General features: G+C 48.4%; 1 protein-coding gene across 1 annotated transcript in view; it reads right to left on the reverse strand.

The window, feature by feature from the left end:
* Nucleotides 1-26,752, reverse strand: part of ITPR2 (inositol 1,4,5-trisphosphate receptor type 2) — a 260,824-nt gene that overhangs the window by 182,401 nt on the left and 51,671 nt on the right. Inside the window, exons 4-9 of the mRNA XM_077266872.1 lie at nucleotides 23,451-23,537; nucleotides 23,073-23,231; nucleotides 18,840-18,938; nucleotides 18,667-18,750; nucleotides 17,963-18,109; nucleotides 8,264-8,359 (exon numbers count right to left, since the gene is read on the reverse strand). Coding sequence (XP_077122987.1) covers nucleotides 8,264-8,359; nucleotides 17,963-18,109; nucleotides 18,667-18,750; nucleotides 18,840-18,938; nucleotides 23,073-23,231; nucleotides 23,451-23,537 — 672 coding nt within the window. The remainder of the gene's footprint in view (nucleotides 1-8,263; nucleotides 8,360-17,962; nucleotides 18,110-18,666; nucleotides 18,751-18,839; nucleotides 18,939-23,072; nucleotides 23,232-23,450; nucleotides 23,538-26,752) is intronic.

The following is a 26,752-nucleotide window of genomic DNA, read 5'->3' on the forward strand; positions in this document are numbered from 1 at the left end:
CCTGAGTTACATCCTGTATTATACCCCAGAGCTGCACTCACTATTCTGCTGGTGCAGTCACTGTATACATACATTACATTACTGATCCTGAGTTACATCCTGTATTATACCTCAGAGCTGCACTCACTATTCTGCTGCTGCAGTCACTGTGTACATACATTACATTACTGATCCTGAGTTACATCCTGTATTATACCCCAGAGCTGCACTCACTATTCTGCTGGTGCAGTCACTGTGTACATACATTACATTACTGATCCTGAGTTACATCCTGTATTGTACTCCAGAGCTGCACTCACTATTCTGCTGGTGCAGTCACTGTGTACATACATTACATTACTGATCCTGAGTTACATCCTGTATTATACCCCAGAGCTGCACTCACTATTCTGCTGGTGCAGTCACTGTGTACATACATTACATTACTGATCCTGAGTTACATCCTGTATTATACTCCAGAGCTGCTCTCACTATTCTGCTGGTGCAGTCACTGTGTACATACATTACATTACTGATCCTGAGTTACATCCTGTATTATACCCCAGAGCTGCACTCACTATTCTGCTGGTGCAGTCACTGTGTACATACATGGCTGCTGCTCTCATCCTCCGTCCTCCATGCTTTACACTGCAGCACTCAAGATGACCGGGGGGGGGGGGGGGGGAAGGGGGGTGTGTGTGTGTAAACAAATGGTTATAGTGTAGCGGACCTATGTGCAGCCCCTGAGCTGGAGATCCTGGGGTGCTGCGCTGCCCCCATAAGGGAATCTCATAGAAATGTCTGAATGCAGCGAGAGCCGCGGATAATATCAGTGACTGATCCAGAACTGATCTGGAAGCTGCAGACATATCACGTTCAGTAGGTGGGGGTCATAATAAGTCAGGGGGTCGGTGTCCGGATCTGGTTCCGGTCCCTATAAATAGTCGTCCAGTAAGGAGCACAGAATTTACTGGTCGGATTTCAGGCTGTGATCCGGTGATAGCGCGAGGCTGCGCTGCCATCTGGTGGTGGGATATGGTACTACCTTGTACAAAAAGGGCATCATACTTCCCTAAAAGCTGGAGGGCCACAGGGTGAAGACCACCTGGATAATTGTGGCAGTGCAGTGTGGTGGTCCACCATCACATGGGCAGAGTAACGATGGGGCATAGAGAGGCATCCAGGATGCCGGATCATGATGTCCTAGGATCTAGTAAGCACCAGAGCAGCCCAGGATACCGGATCATGAAGTCGCAGGATCTAGTAAACACCAGAGGAGCCCAGAATGCCGGATCATGATGTCCCAGGATCTAGTAAGCACCAGAGGAGCCCAGGATGCCGGATCATGACGTCCCAGGATCTAGAAAGCACCAGAGGAGCCCAGGATGCCGGATCATGACGTCCCAGGATCTAGTAAACACCAGAGGAGCCCAGGATGCCGGATCATGACGTCCCAGGATCTAGTAAACACCAGAGGAGCCCAGGATGCCGGATCATGACGTCCCAGGATCTAGTAAACACCAGAGGAGCCCAGGATGCCGGATCATGACATCCCAGGATCTAGTAAACACCAGAGGAGCCCAGGATGCCGGATCATGACGTCTCAGGATCTAGTAAACACCAGAGGCTCCCAGAATGCTGGATCATGACGTCCCAGGATCTAGTAAGCACCAGAGGAGCCCAGGATGCCGGATCATGACGTCCCAGGATCTAGTAAACACCAGAGGAGCCCAGGATGCCGGATCATGACATCCCAGGATCTAGTAAACACCAGAGGAGCCCAGGATGCCGGATTATGACATCCCAGGATCTAGTAAACACCAGAGGATCCCAGGATGCCGGATTATGACATCCCAGGATCTAGTAAACACCAGATGATCCCATGATGCCGGATCATGACGTCCCAGGATCTAGTAAGCACCAGAGGAGCCCAGGGTGCCGGATCATGACGTCCCAGGATCTAGTAAACACCAGAGGAGCCCAGGATGCCAGATCATGACGTCCCAGGATCTAGTAAACACCAGAGGAGCCCAGGATGACGGATCATGACATCCCAGGATCTAGTAAACACCAGAGGAGCCCAAAATGCCGGATCATGACATCCCAGGATCTAGTAAACACCAGAGGATCCCAGGATGCCGGATCATGACGTCCCAGGATCTAGTAAACACCAGAGGATCCCAGGATGCCGGATCATGATGTCGCAGGATCTAGTAAACACCAGAGGAGCCCAGGATGCCGGATCATGACGTCCCAGGATCTAGTAAACACCAGAGGAGCCCAGGATGCCGGATTATGACATCCAAGGATCTAGTAAACACCAGAGGAGCCCAGGATGCCGGATCATGACGTCTCAGGATCTAGTAAACACCAGAGGTTCCCAGAATGCTGGATCATGACGTCTCAGGATCTAGTAAACACCAGAGGAGCCCAAAACGCCGGATCATGACATCCCAGGATCTAGTAAACACCAGAGGATCCCAGGATGCCGGATCATGACGTCCCAGGATCTAGTAAGCACCAGAGGTGCCCAGAATGCCGGATCATGACGTCCCAGGATCTAGTAAACACCAGAGGAGCCCAGGATGACGGATCATGACGTCACAGGATCTAGTAAAGACCAGAGGAGCCCAGGATGACGGATCATGACGTCCCAGGATCTAGTAAACACCAGAGGAGCCCGGGATGACGGATCATGACGTCACAGGATCTAGTAAACACCAGAGGAGCCCAGGATGAAGGATCATGACGTCCCAGGATCTAGTAAACACCAGAGGAGCCCAGGATGCCGGATCATGACATCCCAGGATCTAGTAAACACCAGAGGATCCCAGGATGCCGGATTATGACATCCCAGGATCTAGTAAACACCAGAGGATCCCAGGATGCCGGATCATGACGTCCAAGGATCTAGTAAACTCCAGAGGATCCCAGAATGCCGGATCATGACGTCCCAGGATCTAGTAAACACCAGAGGAGCCCAGGATGACGGATCATGATGTCGCAGGATCTAGTAAACTCCAGAGGATCCCAGGATGCCGGATCATGACGTCCCAGGATCTAGTAAACACCAGAGGAGCCCAGGATGACGGATCATGATGTCGCAGGATCTAGTAAACTCCAGAGGATCCCAGGAGGCCATGCAGGACACTGCACCAGGGAAGCACACAGGTTTTGATGTAGTATTATGTAATAACTGTCGGCACAGGACAGAGATTCGCGTTTTTAGGTCCCAGAGAAAAGATTGAAAGCCGCACAGAAAAGTGCTGACTTCTCCTGCGCTGCCCCCGATCACTGGATCTCACCGCCTCATTTTACCCTGGAAGGCGACATCTCAGAACTACGTCTCACGCCTCGTACACAACACAACCGGACCTCGGCCTTAAAGGGGATTAACCATCATTCATCTCCATCAGATGATACACGCATAATTAGTGTGGAGCTGAACCCCAACGACCCCGCCGGGGATCCCATAACGGATTTCCATAATAGTAAACCCCTGTGATCTACAGGACAGGATCTTCTTATCCCCTGCTATACTGCCCTCTCACCACTAGGTGGCGGTACAATACTAACAATAGGTCAGAACGGCACAGAAGACAATCTTCTTGTGATCCTGTGATCGCGCAATGTAAGGACCTGGCGAAGAGCAGATATCAATGGAGACGCGTCTGGGACCGTACGTGGCTCCACAGAGGTAGGGAAACGACAGCTCTGACCGCCATGATGGGAGCAGTAACAAGCTCAGCAGAAACCCAACTCAGGACATAAATCCCAACAACAAAGCATGGAGTACAGGCGAGTGATTGGGGGAAACCATTTTATGTGACCCCTTAGCAGTTCCAGCTACAGAGCACCATATCAGAGACCCCTACAGCCCCCCATATCAGAGCCCCTACAGCCCCCCATATAAGAGCCCCTACAGCCCCCCCATATAAGAGCCCCTACAGCCCCCCATATCAGAGACCCCTACAGCCCCCCATATCAGAGCTCCTACAGCCCCCCCATATCAGAGCCCCTACAGCCCCCATATCAGAGTCGCTACAGCCCCCCATATCAGAGCCCCTACAGCCCCCCATATCAGAGTCCCTACAGCCCCCATATCAGAGCCCCTACAGCCCCCATATCAGACTCCCTACAGCCCCCATATAAGAGCCCCTACAGCCCCCCATATAAGAGCCCATACAGCCCCCATATCAGTCCCTACAGTCCCCATATCAGAGCCCCTACAGCCCCCATATCAAAGCCCCTACAGCCCCCTATATCAAAGCCCCTACAGCCCCCCATATCAGAGCCCCTACAGCCCCCCATATCAGAGCCCCTACAGCCCCCCATATCAGAGCCCCTACAGCCCCCCATATCAGAGTCCCCTACAGCCCCCCATATCAGAGTCCCTACAGCCCCCCATATCAGAGCCCCTACAGCCCCCCATATCAGAGTCCCTACAGCCCCCCATATAAGAGCCCCCACAGCCCCCCATATCAGAGCCCCCACAGCCCCTCATATCAGAGTCCCTACAGCCCCCCATATAAGAGCCCCCACAGCCCCCCATATCAGAGCCCCCACAGCCCCCCATATCAGAGCCCCCACAGCCCCCCATATCAGAGTCCCTACAGCCCCCCATATAAGAGCCCCCACAGCCCCCCATATCAGAGCCCCTACAGCCCCCATATCAGAGTCCCTACAGCCCCCCATATAAGAGCCCCTACAGCCCCCCATATCAGAGCCCCTACAGCCCCCATATCAGAGCCCATACAGCCCCCATATCAGAGCCCCTACAGCCCCCCCATATCAGAGCCCCTACAGCCCCCCCATATCAGAGACCCCTACAGCCCCCCCATATCAGAGCCCCTACAGCCCCCATATCAGAGCCCCTACAGCCCCCATATAAGAGCCCCCACAGCCCCCCATATCAGAGCCCCTACAGCCCCTCATATAAGAGCCCCTACAGCCCCCCATATCAGAGTCCCTACAGCCCCCATATAAGAGCCCCTACAGCCCCCCATATCAGAGTCCCTACAGCCCCCCATATAAGAGCCCCCACAGCCCCCCATATCAGAGCCCCTACAGCCCCCCATATCAGAGCCCCTACAGCCCCCCATATAAGAGCCCATACAGCCCCCCATAACAGAGTCTCTACAGCCCCCATATCAGAGCCCCTACAGCCCCCCATATCAGAGCCCCCACAGCCCCCCATATCAGAGCCCCCACAGCCCCATATAAGAGTCCCTACAGCCCCCCATATCAGAGCCCCTACAGCCCCCCCCCATATCAGAGCTCCTACAGCCCCCCCATATCAGAGACCCCTACAGCCCCCCATATCAGAGCCCCTACAGTCCCCATATCAGAGACCCCTACAGTCCCCATATCAGAGACCCCTACAGCCCCCCATATCAGAGACCCCTACAGCCCCCCATATAAGAGCCCATACAGCCCCCCATATCAGAGCCCCTACAGCCCCCATATCAGAGCCCCTACAGCCCCCCATATAAGAGCCCCCACAGCCCCCCATATCAGAGCCCCTACAGCCCCATATAAGAGTCCCTACAGCCCCCCATATCAGAGCCACTACAGCCCCCCCCCATATCAGAGCTCCTACAGCCCCCCCATATCAGAGCCCCTACAGTCCCCCATATCAAAGACCCCTACAGCCCCCATATCAGAGCCCCTACAGCCCCCCATATAAGAGCCCCCACAGCCCCTCATATCAGAGCCCCTACAGCCCCCATATAAGAGTCCCTACAGCCCCCCATATCAGAGCCCCTACAGCCCCCCATATCAGAGCCCCTACAGCCCCCATATCAGAGACCCCTACAGCCCCCCATATCAGAGCCCCTACAGCCCCCATATCAGAGCCCCTACAGCCCCCATATCAGAGCCCCTACAGCCCCCCATATCAGAGCCCCTACAGCCCCCCATATCAGAGCCCCCACAGCCCCCCATATAAGAGCCCCTACAGCCCCTCATATAAGAGCCCCTACAGCCCCCCATATCAGAGTCCCTACAGCCCCCATATAAGAGCCCATACAGCCCCCATATCAGTCCCTACAGCCCCCCATATCAGAGCCCCTACAGCCCCCCATATCAGAGCCCCTACAGCCCCCCATATCAGAGCCCCTACAGACCCCCATATCAGAGCCCCTACAGCCCCCCATATCAGAGCCCCCACAGCCCCCCATATAAGAGCCCCTACAGCCCCCCATAAAAGAGCCCCTACAGCCCCCCATAAAAGAGCCCCTACAGCCCCCCATAAAAGAGCCCCTACAGCCCCCCCATATAAGAGCCCCTACAGCCCCCCATAACAGAGACCCTACAGCCCCCCATATCAGAGACCCCTACAGCCCCCATATCAGAGCCCCTACAGCCCCCCATATAAGAGTCCCTACAGCCCCCCATATCAAAGCCCCTACAGCCCCCCATATCAGAGCCCCTACAGCCCCCCCATATCAGAGCCCCTACAGCCCCCATATCAGAGCCCCTACAGCCCCCATATCAGAGCCCCTACAGCCCCCCATATCAGAGCCCCTACAGCCCCCATATCAGAGCCCCTACAGCCCCCATATCAGAGACCCCTACAGCCCCCCATATCACAGCCCCTACAGCCCCCATATCAGAGCCCCTACAGCCCCCATATCAGAGCCCCTACAGCCCCCATATCAGAGCCCCTACAGCCCCCCATATCAGAGCCCCTACAGCCCCCATATCAGAGCCCCTACAGCCCCCATATCAGAGACCCCTACAGCCCCCCATAACAGAGCCCCTACAGCCCCATATAAGAGTCCCTACAGCCCCCCATATCAGAGCTCCTACAGCCCCCCCATATCAGAGCCCCTACAGTCCCCCATATCAGAGCCCCTACAGCCCCCCATATCAGAGCCCCTACAGCCCCCATATCAGAGACCCCTACAGCCCCCCATATCAGAGCCCCTACAGCCCCCCATATCAGAGCCCCCACAGCCCCCCATATAAGAGCCCCTACAGCCCCCCATATAAGAGCCCCTACAGCCCCCCATATCAGAGCCCCTACAGCCCCCCATATCAGAGACCCCTACAGCCCCCATATCAGAGCCCCTACAGCCCCCCATATAAGAGCCCCTACAGCCCCCCATATCAGAGCCCCTACAGCCCCCCATATAAGAGCCCCTACAGCCCCCCATATCAGAGCTCCTACAGCCCCCCATATCAGAGACCCCTACAGCCCCCCATATAAGAGCCCATACAGCCCCCCATATCAGAGCCCCTACAGCCCCCCATATAAGAGCCCCTACAGCCCCCCATATCAGTCCCTACAGCCCCCCATATCAGAGCCCCTACAGCCCCCCATATCAGAGCCCCTACAGCCCCCCATATAAGAGCCCCTACAGCCCCCCATATCAGAGCCCCTACAGCCCCCCATATCAGAGCCCCTACAGCCCCCCATATCAGAGCCCCCACAGCCCCCCATATAAGAGCCCCTACAGCCCCCATATCAGAGTCCCTACAGCCCCCCATATCAGAGCCCCTACAGCCCCCCATATAAGAGCCCCCACAGCCCCCCATATAAGAGCCCCTACAGCCCCCATATCAGAGCCCCTACAGCCCCCCATGACATTTGGATGAGTGAATGCGACATAAGTCCTGAAACCTTGCGGACCCCTATAATCACTACATGATGTCACGTTTGTCCAGTGTGAGCCCCCGAGAGACATTTCCACCCACCAGTGAAGTATCACCGCCGCTCCTCTTATAACGCTCCCGCACTATTATAAGCTGCTATAATGTGGGTTACTGGCCCTTTAAGAAAGCGCAACAGGCGCGCCCCGCGACCAGGAGCGTGAGGCCCGGCGCCCCTCTGGCCTTGGTCCAGTGCAGTCAGCGCTCGGCCGCCGAGCTGAGGTAACGTGCGGCTGTGACATTGAGAAACTTTCCACGCGTCTCCCGGAGCGAGAGAGGAACAAGCGGCCCCCCGTACGGTGCGGTGACCGGCCCCCCGCGGGAGAAACAGCACCCGGACATAACCAGCCAGAAGCCTGAGGCTGCACTACTGAGAAACATGGCCGGTGCCGTCCCCAAACACATCACAGACCCCAACATGGCACCAAGATCCCCCCGATATAAATATCCACACAGACGGGAATTCCAGGGTCTCATCACACATCGTCATCAGAAAGTGTCAGTGGTGCAGCCCCAGGCCCCGGCCTCCAGATCTCACCCACAAGAAAGTTATCAGTCACGGTTCTCACATATTGTATGTAAAGAACTGCGGCCATAGATATTCCCAAACGCCTGAGCACGGGCGACTCACCTCCGCCGCAAGGTAGTTTCCAGTTGCCAGGTGCTTAAATCGAAATAAGCTGTTCCACTGTCCGGCTCCTCCCCGGCACGGGTCATGGTGCACAACCTGAGGAAAGACAACACATGAACAGTCAGTGTTATACCCCAGAGCTGCGCTCACTATTCTGCTGGTGCAGTCACTGTGTACATACATTACATTACTGATCCTGAGTTACATCCTGTATTATACCCCAGAGCTGCGCTCACTATTGTGCTGGTGCAGTCAATGTGTACATACATTACATTACTGATCCTGAGTTACATCCTGTATTATACCCCAGAGCTGCGCTCACTATTCTGCTGGTGCAGTCACTGTGTACATACATTACATTACTGATCCTGAGTTACCTCCTGTATTATACCCCAGAGCTGCGCTCACTATTGTGCTGGTGCAGTCACTGTGTACATACATTACATTACTGATCCTGAGTTACGGTACATCCTGCATTATACTCCAGAGCTGCACTCACTATTCTGCTGGTGCAGTCACTGTGTACATACATTACATTACTGATCCTGAGTTACCTCCTGTATTATACTCCAGAGCTGCACTCACTATTCTGCTGGTGCAGACACTGTGTACATACATTACATAACTAATCCTGAGTTACCTCCTGTATTATACTCCAGAGCAGCACTCACTATTCTGCTGGTGCAGTCACTGTGTACATACATTACATTACTGATCCTGAGTTACATCCTGTATTATACTCCAGAGCAGCACTCACTATTGTGCTGGTGCAGTCACTGTGTACATACATTACATTACTGATCCGGAGTTACGGTACATCCTGCATTATACTCCAGAGCTGCACTCACTATTCTGCTGGTGCAGTCACTATGTACATACATTACATTACTGATCCTGAGTTACATCCTGTATTATACTCCAGAGCTGCACTCACTATTCTGCTGGTGCAGTCACTGTGTACATACATTACATTACTGATCCTGAGTTACCTCCTGTATTATACTCCAGAGCTGCACTAACTATTCTGCTGGTGCAGACACTGTGTACATACATTACATTACTAATCCTGAGTTACCTCCTGTATTATACTCCAGAGCTGCACTCACTATTCTGCTGGTGCAGTCACTGTGTACATACATTACATTACTGATCCTGAGTTACATCCTGTATTATACCCCAGAGCTGCACTCAGTATTCTGCTGGTGCAGTCACTGTGTACATACATTACATTACTGATCCTGAGTTACATCCTGTATTATACTCCAGAGCTGCACTCACTATTCTGCTGGTGCAGTCACTGTGTACATACATTATATTACTGATCCTGAGTTACATCCTGTATTATACTCCAGAGCTGCACTCACTATTCTGCTGGTGCAGTCACTGTGTACATACATTACATTACTGATCCTGAACTACCTCCTATATTATACTCCAGAGCTGCACTCACTATTCTGCTGGTGCAGTCACTGTGTACATACATTACATTACTGATCCTGAGTTACATCCTGTATTATACTCCAGAGCTGCACTCACTATTCTGCTGGTGCAGTCACTGTGTACATACATTACATTACTGATCCTGAGTTACCTCCTGTATTATACTCCAGAGCTGCACTCACTATTCTGCTGGTGTAGTCACTGTGTACATACATTACATTACTGATCCTGAGTTACCTCCTGTATTATACTCCAGAGCTGCGCTCACTATTCTGCTGGAGCAGTCACTGTGTACATACATTACATTACTGATCCTGAGTTACCTCCTGTATTATACTCCAGAGCTGCACTCACTATTCTGCTGGTGCAGTCACTGTGTACATACATTACATTACTGATCCTGAGTTACATCCGGTATTATACTCCAGAGCAGCACTCACTATTGTGCTGGTGCAGTCACTGTGTACATACATTACATTACTGATCCTGAGTTACGGTACATCCTGCATTATACTCCAGAGCTGCACTCACTATTCTGCTGGTGCAGTCACTATGTACATACATTACATTACTGATCCTGAGTTACATCCTGTATTATACTCCAGAGCTGCACTCACTATTCTGCTGGTGCAGTCACTGTGTACATACATTACATTACTGATCCTGAGTTACATCCGGTATTATACTCCAGAGCAGCACTCACTATTGTGCTGGTGCAGTCACTGTGTACATACATTACATTACGGATCCTGAGTTACGGTACATCCTGCATTATACTCCAGAGCTGCACTCACTATTCTGCTGGTGCAGTCACTGTGTACATACATTACATTACTGATCCTGAGTTACATCCTGTATTATACCCCAGAGCTGCGCTCACTATTGTGCTGGTGCAGTCACTGTGTACATACATTACATTACTGATCCTGAGTTACATCCTGTATTATACCCCAGAGCTGCGCTCACTATTCTGCTGGTGCAGTCACTGTGTACATACATTACATTACTGATCCTGAGTTACCTCCTGTATTATACCCCAGAGCTGCGCTCACTATTGTGCTGGTGCAGTCACTGTGTACATACATTACATTACTGATCCTGAGTTACGGTACATCCTGCATTATACTCCAGAGCTGCACTCACTATTCTGCTGGTGCAGTCACTGTGTACATACATTACATTACTGATCCTGAGTTACCTCCTGTATTATACTCCAGAGCTGCACTCACTATTCTGCTGGTGCAGACACTGTGTACATACATTACATAACTAATCCTGAGTTACCTCCTGTATTATACTCCAGAGCAGCACTCACTATTCTGCTGGTGCAGTCACTGTGTACATACATTACATTACTGATCCTGAGTTACATCCGGTATTATACTCCAGAGCAGCACTCACTATTGTGCTGGTGCAGTCACTGTGTACATACATTACATTACGGATCCTGAGTTACGGTACATCCTGCATTATACTCCAGAGCTGCACTCACTATTCTGCTGGTGCAGTCACTATGTACATACATTACATTACTGATCCTGAGTTACATCCTGTATTATACTCCAGAGCTGCACTCACTATTCTGCTGGTGCAGTCACTGTGTACATACATTACATTACTGATCCTGAGTTACCTCCTGTATTATACTCCAGAGCTGCACTCACTATTCTGCTGGTGCAGACACTGTGTACATACATTACATTACTAATCCTGAGTTACCTCCTGTATTATACTCCAGAGCTGCACTCACTATTCTGCTGGTGCAGACACTGTGTACATACATTACATTACTGATCCTGAACTACCTCCTGTATTATACTCCAGAGCTGCACTCACTATTCTGCTGGTGCAGTCACTGTGTACATACATTATATTACTGATCCTGAGTTACATCCTGTATTATACTCCAGAGCTGCACTCACTATTCTGCTGGTGCAGTCACTGTGTACATACATTACATTACTGATCCTGAACTACCTCCTGTATTATACTCCAGAGCTGCACTCACTATTCTGCTGGTGCAGTCACTGTGTACATACATTACATTACTGATCCTGAGTTACATCCTGTATTATACTCCAGAGCTGCACTCACTATTCTGCTGGTGCAGTCACTGTGTACATACATTACATTACTGATCCTGAGTTACCTCCTGTATTATACTCCAGAGCTGCACTCACTATTCTGCTGGTGTAGTCACTGTGTACATACATTACATTACTGATCCTGAGTTACCTCCTGTATTATACTCCAGAGCTGCGCTCACTATTCTGCTGGAGCAGTCACTGTGTACATACATTACATTACTGATCCTGAGTTACCTCCTGTATTATACTCCAGAGCTGCACTCACTATTCTGCTGGTGCAGTCACTGTGTACATACATTACATTACTGATCCTGAGTTACATCCTGTATTATACTCCAGAGCTGCACTCACTATTCTGCTGGTGCAGTCACTATGTACATACATTACATTACTGATCCTGAGTTACATCCTGTATTATACTCCAGAGCTGCACTCACTATTCTGCTGGTGCAGTCACTGTGTACATACATTACATTACTGATCCTGAGTTACATCCGGTATTATACTCCAGAGCAGCACTCACTATTGTGCTGGTGCAGTCACTGTGTACATACATTACATTACGGATCCTGAGTTACGGTACATCCTGCATTATACTCCAGAGCTGCACTCACTATTCTGCTGGTGCAGTCACTGTGTACATACATTACATTACTGATCCTGAGTTACCTCCTGTATTATACTCCAGAGCTGCACTCACTATTCTGCTGGTGCAGTCACTGTGTACATACATTACATTACTGATCCTGAGTTACCTCCTGTATTATACTCCAGAGCTGCACTCACTATTCTGCTGGTGCAGACACTGTGTACATACATTACATAACTAATCCTGAGTTACCTCCTGTATTATACTCCAGAGCAGCACTCACTATTCTGCTGGTGCAGTCACTGTGTACATACATTACATTACTGATCCTGAGTTACATCCTGTATTATACTCCAGAGCAGCACTCACTATTGTGCTGGTGCAGTCACTGTGTACATACATTACATTACGGATCCTGAGTTACGGTACATCCTGCATTATACTCCAGAGCTGCACTCACTATTCTGCTGGTGCAGTCACTATGTACATACATTACATTACTGATCCTGAGTTACATCCTGTATTATACTCCAGAGCTGCACTCACTATTCTGCTGGTGCAGTCACTGTGTACATACATTACATTACTGATCCTGAGTTACGGTACATCCTGCATTATACTCCAGAGCTGCACTCACTATTCTGCTGGTGCAGTCACTGTGTACATACATTACATTACTGATCCTGAGTTACCTCCTGTATTATACTCCAGAGCTGCACTCACTATTCTGCTGGTGCAGACACTGTGTACATACATTACATAACTAATCCTGAGTTACCTCCTGTATTATACTCCAGAGCAGCACTCACTATTCTGCTGGTGCAGTCACTGTGTACATACATTACATTACTGATCCTGAGTTACATCCGGTATTATACTCCAGAGCAGCACTCACTATTGTGCTGGTGCAGTCACTGTGTACATACATTACATTACGGATCCTGAGTTACGGTACATCCTGCATTATACTCCAGAGCTGCACTCACTATTCTGCTGGTGCAGTCACTATGTACATACATTACATTACTGATCCTGAGTTACATCCTGTATTATACTCCAGAGCTGCACTCACTATTCTGCTGGTGCAGTCACTGTGTACATACATTACATTACTGATCCTGAGTTACCTCCTGTATTATACTCCAGAGCTGCACTCACTATTCTGCTGGTGCAGACACTGTGTACATACATTACATTACTAATCCTGAGTTACCTCCTGTATTATACTCCAGAGCTGCACTCACTATTCTGCTGGTGCAGACACTGTGTACATACATTACATTACTGATCCTGAACTACCTCCTGTATTATACTCCAGAGCTGCACTCACTATTCTGCTGGTGCAGTCACTGTGTACATACATTATATTACTGATCCTGAGTTACATCCTGTATTATACTCCAGAGCTGCACTCACTATTCTGCTGGTGCAGTCACTGTGTACATACATTACATTACTGATCCTGAGTTACATCCTGTATTATACTCCAGAGCTGCACTCACTATTCTGCTGGTGCAGTCACTGTGTACATACATTACATTACTGATCCTGAGTTACCTCCTGTATTATAATCCAGAGCTGCACTCACTATTCTGCTGGTGTAGTCACTGTGTACATACATTACATTACTGATCCTGAGTTACCTCCTGTATTATACTCCAGAGCTGCGCTCACTATTCTGCTGGAGCAGTCACTGTGTACATACATTACATTACTGATCCTGAGTTACCTCCTGTATTATACTCCAGAGCTGCACTCACTATTCTGCTGGTGCAGTCACTGTGTACATACATTACATTACTGATCCTGAGTTACATCCTGTATTATACTCCAGAGCTGCACTCACTATTCTGCTGGTGCAGTCACTATGTACATACATTACATTACTGATCCTGAGTTACATCCTGTATTATACTCCAGAGCTGCACTCACTATTCTGCTGGTGCAGTCACTGTGTACATACATTACATTACTGATCCTGAGTTACATCCGGTATTATACTCCAGAGCAGCACTCACTATTGTGCTGGTGCAGTCACTGTGTACATACATTACATTACGGATCCTGAGTTACGGTACATCCTGCATTATACTCCAGAGCTGCACTCACTATTCTGCTGGTGCAGTCACTGTGTACATACATTACATTACTGATCCTGAGTTACCTCCTGTATTATACTCCAGAGCTGCACTCACTATTCTGCTGGTGCAGTCACTGTGTACATACATTACATTACTGATCCTGAGTTACCTCCTGTATTATACTCCAGAGCTGCACTCACTATTCTGCTGGTGCAGACACTGTGTACATACATTACATAACTAATCCTGAGTTACCTCCTGTATTATACTCCAGAGCAGCACTCACTATTCTGCTGGTGCAGTCACTGTGTACATACATTACATTACTGATCCTGAGTTACATCCTGTATTATACTCCAGAGCAGCACTCACTATTGTGCTGGTGCAGTCACTGTGTACATACATTACATTACGGATCCTGAGTTACGGTACATCCTGCATTATACTCCAGAGCTGCACTCACTATTCTGCTGGTGCAGTCACTATGTACATACATTACATTACTGATCCTGAGTTACATCCTGTATTATACTCCAGAGCTGCACTCACTATTCTGCTGGTGCAGTCACTGTGTACATACATTACATTACTGATCCTGAGTTACATCCGGTATTATACTCCAGAGCAGCACTCACTATTGTGCTGGTGCAGTCACTGTGTACATACATTACATTACTGATCCTGAGCTACGGTACATCCTGCATTATACTCCAGAGCTGCACTCACTATTCTGCTGGTGCAGTCACTATGTACATACATTACATTACTGATCCTGAGTTACATCCTGTATTATACTCCAGAGCTGCACTCACTATTCTGCTGGTGCAGTCACTGTGTACATACATTACATTACTGATCCTGAGTTACCTCCTGTATTATACTCCAGAGCTGCACTCACTATTCTGCTGGTGCAGACACTGTGTACATACATTACATTACTAATCCTGAGTTACCTCCTGTATTATAATCCAGAGCAGCACTCACTATTCTGCTGGTGCAGTCACTGTGTACATATATTACATTACTGATCCTGAGTTATATCCTGTATTATACCCCAGAGCTGCGCTCACTATTCTGCTGGTGCAGTCACTGTGTACATACATTACATTACTGATCCTGAGTTACATCCTGTATTATACTCCAGAGCAGCACTCACTATTGTGCTGGTGCAGTCACTGTGTACATACATTACATTACTGATCCTGAGTTACGGTACATCCTGCATTATACTCCAGAGCTGCACTCACTATTCTGCTGGTGCAGTCACTATGTACATACATTACATTACTGATCCTGAGTTACATCCTGTATTATACTCCAGAGCTGCACTCACTATTCTGCTGGTGCAGTCACTGTGTACATACATTACATTACTGATCCTGAGTTACCTCCTGTATTATACTCCAGAGCTGCACTCACTATTCTGCTGGTGCAGACACTGTGTACATACATTACATTACTAATCCTGAGTTACCTCCTGTATTATACTCCAGAGCTGCACTCACTATTCTGCTGGTGCAGTCACTGTGTACATACATTACATTACTGATCCTGAGTTACATCCTGTATTATACCCCAGAGCTGCACTCACTATTCTGCTGGTGCAGTCACTGTGTACATACATTACATTACTGATCCTGAGTTACATCCTGTATTATACTCCAGAGCTGCACTCACTATTCTGCTGGTGCAGTCACTGTGTACATACATTACATTACTGATCCTGAACTACCTCCTGTATTATACTCCAGAGCTGCACTCACTATTCTGCTGGTGCAGTCACTGTGTACATACATTATATTACTGATCCTGAGTTACATCCTGTATTATACTCCAGAGCTGCACTCACTATTCTGCCGGTGCAGTCACTGTGTACATACATTACATTACTGATCCTGAACTACCTCCTGTATTATACTCCAGAGCTGCACTCACTATTCTGCTGGTGCAGTCACTGTGTACATACATTACATTACTGATCCTGAGTTACATCCTGTATTATACTCCAGAGCTGCACTCACTATTCTGCTGGTGCAGTCACTGTGTACATACATTACATTACTGATCCTGAGTTACCTCCTGTATTATACTCCAGAGCTGCACTCACTATTCTGCTGGTGTAGTCACTGTGTACATACATTACATTACTGATCCTGAGTTACCTCCTGTATTATACTCCAGAGCTGCGCTCACTATTCTGCTGGAGCAGTCACTGTGTACATACATTACATTACTGATCCTGAGTTACCTCCTGTATTATACTCCAGAGCTGCACTCACTATTCTGCTGGTGCAGTCACTGTGTACATACATTACATTACTGATCCTGAGTTACCTCCTGTATTATACTCCAGAGCTGCACTCACTATTCTGCTGGAGCAGTCACTGTGTACATACATTACATTACTGATCCTGAGTTATATCCTGTATTATACTCCAGAGCTGCACTCACTATTCTGCTGGTGCAGTCACTGTGTACATACATTACATTACTGATCCTGAGTTACCTCCTGTATTATACTCCAGAGCTGCGCTCACTATTCTGCTGGAGCAGTCACTGTGTACATACATTACATTACTGATCCTGAGTTACGGTACATCCTGCATTATACTCCAGAGCTGCACTCACTATTCTGCTGGTGCAGTCACTGTGTACATACATTACATTACTGATCCTGAGTTACATCCTGCATTATACTCCAGAGCTGCACTCACTATTCTGCTGGTGCAGTCACTGTGTACATACATTACATTACTGATCCTGAGTTACATCCTGCATTATACTCCAGAGCTGCGCTCACTATTCTGCTGGAGCAGTCACTGTGTACATACATTACATTACTGATCCTGAGTTACCTCCTGTATTATACTCCAGAGCTGCACTCACTATTCTGCTGGTGTAGTCACTGTGTACATACATTACATTACTGATCCTGAGTTACATCCTGTATTATACCCCAGAGCTGCACTCACTATTCTGCTGGTGCAGTCACTGTGTACATACATTACATTACTGATCCTGAGTTACATCCTGCATTATACTCCAGAGCTGCACTCACTATTCTGCTGGTGCAGTCACTGTGTACATACATTACATTACTGATCCTGAGTTACCTCCTGTATTATACTCCAGAGCTGCGCTCACTATTCTGCTGGAGCAGTCACTGTGTACATACATTACATTACTGATCCTGAGTTATATCCTGTATTATAGCCCAGAGCTGCACTCACTATTCTGCTGGTGCAGTCACTGTGTACATACATTACATTACTGATCCTGAGTTACCTCCTGTATTATACTCCAGAGCTGCGCTCACTATTCTGCTGGTGCAGTCACAGTGTACATACATTACATTACTGATCCTGAGTTATATCCTGTATTATACTCCAGAGCTGCACTCACTATTCTGCTGGTGCAGTCACTGTGTACATACATTACTGATCCTGTATTATACCCCAGAGCTGCGCTCACTGTTCTGCCCACTGACACATCTTACAATCACCTCTATTTCCCATAAGGCTTTGGAGCTGGTGGCGGACGTGGCTGACTGGCGCAGTGTCGTCCTCAGGAAGATGTGCTGCTTCTTCTCGTACTCGTCACAAGTCAGGAACTTCTCCTGTTCTGCATGGAACAATCTGACCACGTCGCCCTGAGGGGAAAACCGGCCAAAGAGACCTCAATGGTGAACACCGGTGACCAAAAACCGTCATCTCACACTCTGAAACATCAGGTAATAAAACCCACTTTCACTCTAGACCACCCGAGAAAATACTAATTACCCCTCCTACGCTATTGACCATTACTTATTAACCCCTTCTTTTACCCTAGACAACAAATTATTACCCCTCTAATTTACTAGACCCTAAAGAGTTCTCCTTTTTTTAGCCTACACCGTCAGGGAACATAAGAAGAACCCCTGAATACCCTATTCTACAACTTATTACCCTACTCTTTTATCCTAGACCCTGGGAATAAAATAATGTCCCATCTAGTACCCCAGACCACCTGGAATAAACCCTCTATTCCACCCCAGGGATAAGAAAGAATATTATGGACCCTTACAACCTTGGACTACAAATTAAGGAGAGTTTACTCCTGGACCACCAGGGAATCACATCTAAAATTAGTTTTTTTACTCTGACTACTAAGGATTGTGGCACAACTCTAGACCACCAGGGCTCGTGAAAACGTGGTCTTGATACTCACTCCCTTCAGAACGTCGTCTCTGTAGTCACTGTACTTCATAAACAGCGCAACTTTCCAGCTTGTGTTACAATTAACCGCGTTCACCTGAAATATACGGAGAAAAAGAAGGCACATAGTCATCCCATGCTATACGATCTGGACTCTCTGTCTCTGGAAAGTTTGGGATAAGTTACCTCTTTGCATCCAGGATTATCCAGAAGTTCTATATTACTGGCATGAAGAGGCTGCCCAGCATTAACTGGCATCAGGACCACTTTGTCTCCCACCACAACCTGAGAATCAGAGATCAAAGCTGTTAACATTGAAGGTCAGAGTCATGACAACCATTATCAAAGTTCATCCGAGATGAAACTCCAAGTACCTCTAGGGTGAGGAGACCTCTTCAATTACACATCATCAAAACCCATCCTGGACGAACCCTCAAGAGCCTAAACAATGACATGACCACTCAGACCACACATCATAAACCTTCATCCCGGCCACCCCTCAAGTGCCTAAACAATGAGATGACCACTCAGACCACACATCATCAACCTTCATCCCGGACAAACCCTTAAGTGCCTAAACAATGAGATGACCACTAAAACCACACATCATCAACCTTCATCCCGGACAAACCCTCGAGTGCCTAAACAATGAGATGACCACTCAGACCAAACATCCTCAACCTTCATCCCGGACAAACCCTCAAGTGCCTAAACAATGAGATGACCACTCAGACCACACATCATCAACTTTCATCCTGGACGAGCCCCCGAGTGCCTAAACAATAAGATGACAACTCAGACCACACATCTTCAACCTTCATCCCTGACAAACCTCCACGTGCTTAACGAATGAAATGATCCCTCAGACCACATATAATCAACGTATGAACTGCTAAGAGCTTCAAGGGTGAGAAGTCTTCTTCAATTACATACCATCAAAGTTCATCCTGGATGTACCGCCAAGTGCCTAATCAATGAGATGACCCCTCAGATCACACATCATCCACCTTCATCCTGGAGGAACCTTCAAGTCCCTCAAGGATGAGGAGGGGTCTTCAATTTCATATCAAAGTTCATCCCAGATGAACCTTCAATTACCTAAACAATGAAATTACCCCAGACCAAACATCACCAATGTTGGTCCCTAAAGAATACCCAAGTGCCAAAAGAGTGAGGAGACCTCTTCAATTACATATCATCAACGGTCAACCTGGACGAACCCCCAAGTGCCTAAACAATAAGATGACCCTCAGAACACATATTATTAATGTTTAACCAAGACGAGCCCCAAAGTGCAGCAAGGGTGAGGAGACCTCATCAATTACATATAATCCAAGTCCATCCCGGATGAACCCCCAAGTCTCTAAACAATGAGAATTGACGTCTTATACCACACAACATCAACCTTCATCCCGGATAAAACCCCAAGTGCTTAAAGGGTGACGAGACCTCTCAATTACATATCAAAGTCCATCCTGGATGAACCCTCAAGTGTCTAAACAATGAAATGACCCTCAGGACACACATTATTAACGTTCATCCCTGACAAGCCCCCAAGTACAGAAAGGGTGAGGAGACATCTTCAATTACATATCATCAAAATCCATTCTGGATGAACCCCCTAGTGTCTAAACAATGAATGACCCTAAGACCACACATCATGAACCTTCATCCCGGACGAGTCCCCAAGTGCCTAAACAAGATGACCCCTGAGACCACACAATAATCAACCTTCATCCCTGACGAACCCCCAAGTGCCTAAACAAGAAGATGACCACTGAGACCACACATCATGAACCTTCATCCCAGAGGAGCCACCAGATGCCTAAACAAGGAGATGACCCCTGAGACCACACATCATGAACCTTCATCCCAGACCAGTCCCCAAGTACCTGAACAAGGAGATGCCCCGAGACCACACATCATCAACCTTCATCCCGGACAAAGCCCCGAAGTGCCTAAACAATGAGATGACCACTCAGACCACACATCCTCAACCTTCATCCCGGACAAATCCCCAAGTGCCTTAACAATGAGATGACCACTCAGACCACACATCATCAACTTTCATCCTGGACGAACCCCCAAATGCCTAAACAATAAGATGACAACTCAAAGCACAAATCATCATCCTTCATCCCTGACATCCCTCAGACCACATATAATCTACGTTCGCCCAAGATGAACCGCCAAGTGCTTCAAGGGTGAGAAGTCCTCTTCAATTACATACAATCAAAGTTCATCCTGGATGAACCGCCAAGTACCTAAACAATGAGATGACCCCTCAGACCACAAATAATCAATGTTCATCCTGGATGAACTCCCAAGTGCATCAAGGGTGAGGAGACCTCTTCAATCACATATCATCAATGGTCATCCTGGACGAACCCCCAAGTGCCTAAACAATGAGATGACCCCTCAGGCCACAAATAATCAATGTTCATCCTGGATGAACTCCCAAAAGCCTCAAGGGTGAAAAGTTCTCTTGAATTACATATTACAGTTCCCTTGACGAATCTCCAAGTGCCTAAAGGGTGAGGAGTGCCCAAACAAAGAGATTACACTTCGGACCACGCATAATCAAGATTCGTCCCAGATAAACCGTCAATTTCCTCAAAGGTGAGAAGCTCTCTTGAATTACATGTCATCAACGTTCGTCATGGATGAAACCCCCCCTTTTCCCAAGTGCCTCCAGGGTGAGATCTTCTTCAATTACATACCATCAAAGTTCATCTCAGATGCACCACCAAGTGCCTAAACAATGAGATAACCCATCAGTACACATAATCAACATTCGTCCTGGATGAACCTGAAAGTGCCTCAAAGGTGAGACCTCTTCAATTACATATCATAGATCATCAAAGTTCATCCCGAATAAACACCAAAATGTCTAAACAATGAGATGACCCTCAGAACACTTAATGTTTAACCCAGACGAGCCCTGAAGTGCAGCAAGGGCAAGGAGACCTCATCAATTACATATACTGTAATCCAAGTCCATCCCGGATGAACCCCCAAGTGTCTAAACAATGAGAATTGATGTCTCATACCACACAACATCAACCTTCACCCCGGATGAAACCCCAAGTGCTTAAAGGGTGACGAGACCTCTCAATTACATATCAAAGTCCATCCCGGATGAACCCTCAAGTGTCTAAACAATTAAATGACCCCCAGGACACACAATATTAACGTTCAACCCTGACAAGCACCCAAGTACAGGAAGGGTGAGGATACATCTTCAATTACATATCATCAAAATCCATTCTGGATGAACCCCCTAGTGTCTAAACAATGAGATGACCCCTGAGACCACACATCATGAACCTTCATCCCGGACGATCCCCCAAGTGCCTAAACAAGGAGATGACCTGTGAGACTACACAATAATCAACCTTCATCCCTGACAAACCCCCAAGTGTCTAAACAAGGAGATGACCCAAGACCACACATCATGAACCTTCATTCCAGACGAGCCACCAGATGCCTAAACAAGGAGATGACCCCTGACACCACACATCATGAACATTCATCCCAGACCAGCCCCCAGATGCCTAAACAAGAGGACCCCTGAGACCACACATCATGAACCTTAATCCCAGAGGAGCCCCCCCCCGGGTGCCTTAAAAAGGAGATGACCCCTGAGACCACACATCATGAATCTTCATCCCAGACAAGCCCCCAAGTGCCTAAACAAGGAGATGCCCCTGAGACCAAGCATCATGAACCTTTATCCCAAACGAGCCCCCAAGTGCCTAAAAAAGGAGATGACCCCTGAGACCACACATCATGAACCTTCATCCCACATGAACCCCCAAGTGTCTAAACAAGGAGATGACCCCTGAGACCACACATCATGAACCTTCATCCCAAACGAGCCCCCAAGTGCCTAAAAAAGGAGATGACCACACATCATGAACCTTCATCCCACACGAGCCCCCAAGTGCCTAAACAAGAAGATGACCCCTGAGACCACACATCATGAACCTTAATCCCAGACGAGCCCCCGGGTGCCTTAAAAAGGAGATGACCCCTGAGACCAAACATCATGAACCTTTATCCCAAACGAGCCCCCAAGTGCCTAAAAAGGAGATGACCCCTGAGACCACACATCATGAACCTTCATCCCACACGAGCCCCCAAGTGCCTAAAAAAGGAAGATGACCACACATCATGAACCTTCATCCCACACGAGCCCCCAAGTGCCTAAACAAGGAGATGACCCCTGAGACCAAGCATCATCAACCTTCATCCCAGACGAGACCCCAAGTGCCTAAACAAGGAGATGACCCCTGCGACCACGCATCATGAACCTTCATCCCACACGAGCCCTCAAGTGCCTAAACAAGGACATGTCCCCTGAGACCACACATCATCAACCTTCATCCCAGATGAGCCCTTAAGTGCCTATGATCTCACGTTGTCTCCCTCGCTCCGAAGCTTCCAGAAGGGCTGAATGTAGAACCAGGAGCCCTCGTTCCCGGCAGCATCGAGGGAGACTCGCATGGCATTCTTCTCCAGCAGGGCCGGCAAACGCTTATTAACGGTGAGGTATTTGTTACTTTTGATGTGGAGTAACTGTCAACAAAAGAGTTATTAAAAATTATTATGACACAAAAACATTATAATGGCGGCATCTATCACGTCGTGTGTGGTGAGTTTTTGTGATCTACCGGACCTTACAGTAGGTGGCAGTGCGGAGAGAGGTGTAGATCAGCACCAGTACTGTATGTTCTTTCATGTAGTGAGGAGTCATATTACGCACTGTTGCGCTATATGGCGGTATATGGATCGCACCTGGATGACGTTGCTGTATTTGACAATTTCTCCCAGGAGTTTTCTGTTCTCCGACTCATTCTGTTTCTGTTCCAGTTCGGCAGCGTGCTGCAGGGACACAAGAAATCCGAGTCAATACCTCCGATACTGGGAATGAATGGGTGAGTATCTCATCTTACTCTTCTCCTGAAATACTCTGTGCTGCGGAGGAGACCTCAATCCTTCTACTTTTTGACTCTCAGACTGTTACCTCAAAAAATATCAGCACACTAATACTTTGATCGCAGTGACCCAACATCTTTATTGTTTGCCAGGTACAGCTCCACTGTTTGGGTTGTGGTTGTGCTTGGTACTGCAAGATTGCCTCTTCATTCAGCTAATCAAGGGGGTGTCCCTAACCAGATCACCGCTGATTAGATATCGTAAGGCAATCAACATCACAATCACAGAAAACACATAGAAAAAAGACAATGAACCCCCACTCTAGTGGCAGCGTGGAAAATGTCACAACTCCCACATGGTAAGGTCATGAACTACTGGCCCAGCCGCACAATGAGCATGTATTGTTACACCTCCCAGAGCAGGCATCCGAAACTGCTGCACATCAACCCCAAGTGCCAAAAGTAGAAATCACAGAAGCCTGGCACCTACAGGATGAAACATGAGGTCCTAGTGCCTACAGGAAACATGAGGTCCTAGTGTCTACAGGAGGAAACACGAGGTCCTAGTGCCTACAGGAAGAAACACGAGGTCCTAGTGTCTACAGGAGGAAACATGAGGTCCTAGTGACTACAGGAGGAAACACGGGGTCCTAGAGCCTACAGGAGGAAACATGGGGTCCTAGTGTCTACAGGAGGAAATATGAGGCCCTAGTGCCAACAGGAGGAAACATGAGGTCCTAGTGTCTACAGGAGGAGACATGAGGTCCTAGTGCCTACAAGAGGAAACACCGGGTCCTAGTGTCTACAGGAGGAGACATGAGGTCCTAGTGTCAACAGGAGGAGACTTGAGGCCCTAGTGCCTACAGGATGAAACATGAGGTCCTAGTGCCTACAGGAAACATGAGGTCCTAGTGTCTACAGGAGGAAACACAGGGTCCTAGTGTCTACAGGAGGAAAGATGAGGTCCTAGTGTCTACAGGAGGAAACACCGGGTCCTAGTGTCTACAGGAGGAGACATGAGGTCCTAGTGTCAACAGGAGGAGACTTGAGGCCCTAGTGCCTACAGGAGGAAACATGAGGTCCTAGCGCCTACAAGAGGAAACACCGGTTCCTAGTGTCTACAGGAGGAAACACCTGGTCCTAGTGTCTACAGGAGGAAACACGAGGTCCTAGTGCCTACAGGAGGAAACACGAGGTCCTAGTGCCTACAGGAGGAAACACGAGGTCCTAGTGCCTACAAGAGGAAACATGAGGTCCTATTGCCTACAGTAGGAAACACGAGGTCCTAGTGTCTAAAGGAGGAAACATGAGGCCCTAGTGCCTACAAGAGGAAACACCTGGTCCTAGTGTCTACAGGAGGAAACACGAGGTCCTAGTGCCTACAGGAGGAAACACGAGGTCCTAGTGCCTACAGGAGGAAACACGAGGTCCTAGTGCCTACAGGAGGAAACATGAGGTCCTATTGCCTACAGTAGGAAACACGAGGTCCTAGTGTCTACAGGAGGAAACACGAGGCCCTAGTGCCTACAAGAGGAAACACCTGGTCCTAGTGTCTACAGGAGGAAACACGAGGTCCTAGTGCCTACAGGAGGAAACACGAGGTCCTAGTGCCTACAGGAGGAAACACGAGGTCCTAGTGCCTACAAGAGGAAACATGAGGTCCTATTGCCTACAGTAGGAAACACGAGGTCCTAGTGTCTACAGGAGGAAACATGAGGCCCTAGTGCCTACAAGAGGAAACACCTGGTCCTAGTGTCTACAGGAGGAAACACGAGGTCCTAGTGCCTACAGGAGGAAACACGAGGTCCTAGTGCCTACAGGAGGAAACACGAGGTCCTAGTGCCTACAGGAGGAAACACGAGGTCCTAGTGCCTACAGGAGGAAACACGAGGTCCTAGTGTCTACAGGAGGAAACACGGGGTCCTAGTGCCTACAGGAAGAAGCACGAGGTCCTAGTGTCTACAGGAGGAAACATGAGGTCCTAGTGTCTACAGGAGGAAACACGAGGTCCTAGTGTCTACAGGAGGAAACATGAGGTCCTAGTGTCTACAGGAGGAAACATGAGGTCCTAGTGTCTACAGGAGGAAACATGAGGTCCTAGTGTCTACAGGAGGAAACATGAGGTCCTAGTGCCTACAGGAGGAAACATGAGGTCCTAGTGCCTACAGGAGGAAACATGAGGTCCTAGTGTCTACAGGAGGAAACATGAGGTCCTAGTGCCTACAGGAGGAAACATGAGGTCCTAGTGCCTACAGGAGGAAACATGAGGTCCTAGTGTCTACAGGAGGAAACATGAGGTCCTAGTGTCTACAGGAGGAAACATGAGGTCCTAGTGCCTACAGGAAGAAACACGGGGTCTTGACACTTATGTTCTCACCACATAATGAGTGACAGGATGGTAATATAACTCTATAGAGCGGGGTCTCCAACCATGTGGGGCTGTCAGTCTATGCTGGGAGTTGTAGTTTCAAAATAGCTTTAGAGCAGTTTTATCCTTTGTTCTATTAGTCTTTGTCTGTCGATGCTTTCCCTGCTATATCTCTGCTTGCTGTCAGTGATTGGGGACATTTTTTACATCCGGATCCTTATACAGCTGGGAGTTTGTTACAATGTATCAGCATTCGATCTGAGACGCTCTGGTTAGTATATAGTAGAAAGACCTCCAGGATATGTGACCTTTGACCCCCAATATCTAACTTGTCATGCGTATCTAGCTAATAGGTGCAATGCTTTCTGTCTCCCCAGTCCCAGAATGTGGATGAGAACGTTCCCATTCAGCGGAAGCAAGCACAGATTTTGGAAAATGGTGCAGGAATTCCATTATTTATACAAAACTGAAGAGCCCCTTTAAGGGCGGCCATATTGGTAGTCACCCACATCTGACTGCACAGAAGCATCTGACCTGCATTTACTTCTGATCTCAGGGTAAAGCGGACGCTCGACTCTCTCACCCCCTGGGGACAGGGTGGGGCGTCTCACACCGCTCCTTGCTCTCCTCTCCAGGACGCAGGGTGCGGCCCCAATCCTGCAGGTTAGGATCAGTCAAAAGCAGGAAAGCCGGGACCGGGGGGCGACAAGGGGTCCGGCACTGACGGTGAAGCAGGCGTGTAAAGGAACAGCTCTGCTGTAGGAGGGGAGGCAGCGTCTGAGAATATTCCAGCG

This window comes from Ranitomeya variabilis, chromosome 5 (assembly GCF_051348905.1).
Source record: "Ranitomeya variabilis isolate aRanVar5 chromosome 5, aRanVar5.hap1, whole genome shotgun sequence".
Taxonomy (NCBI): Eukaryota; Metazoa; Chordata; class Amphibia; order Anura; family Dendrobatidae; genus Ranitomeya; species Ranitomeya variabilis.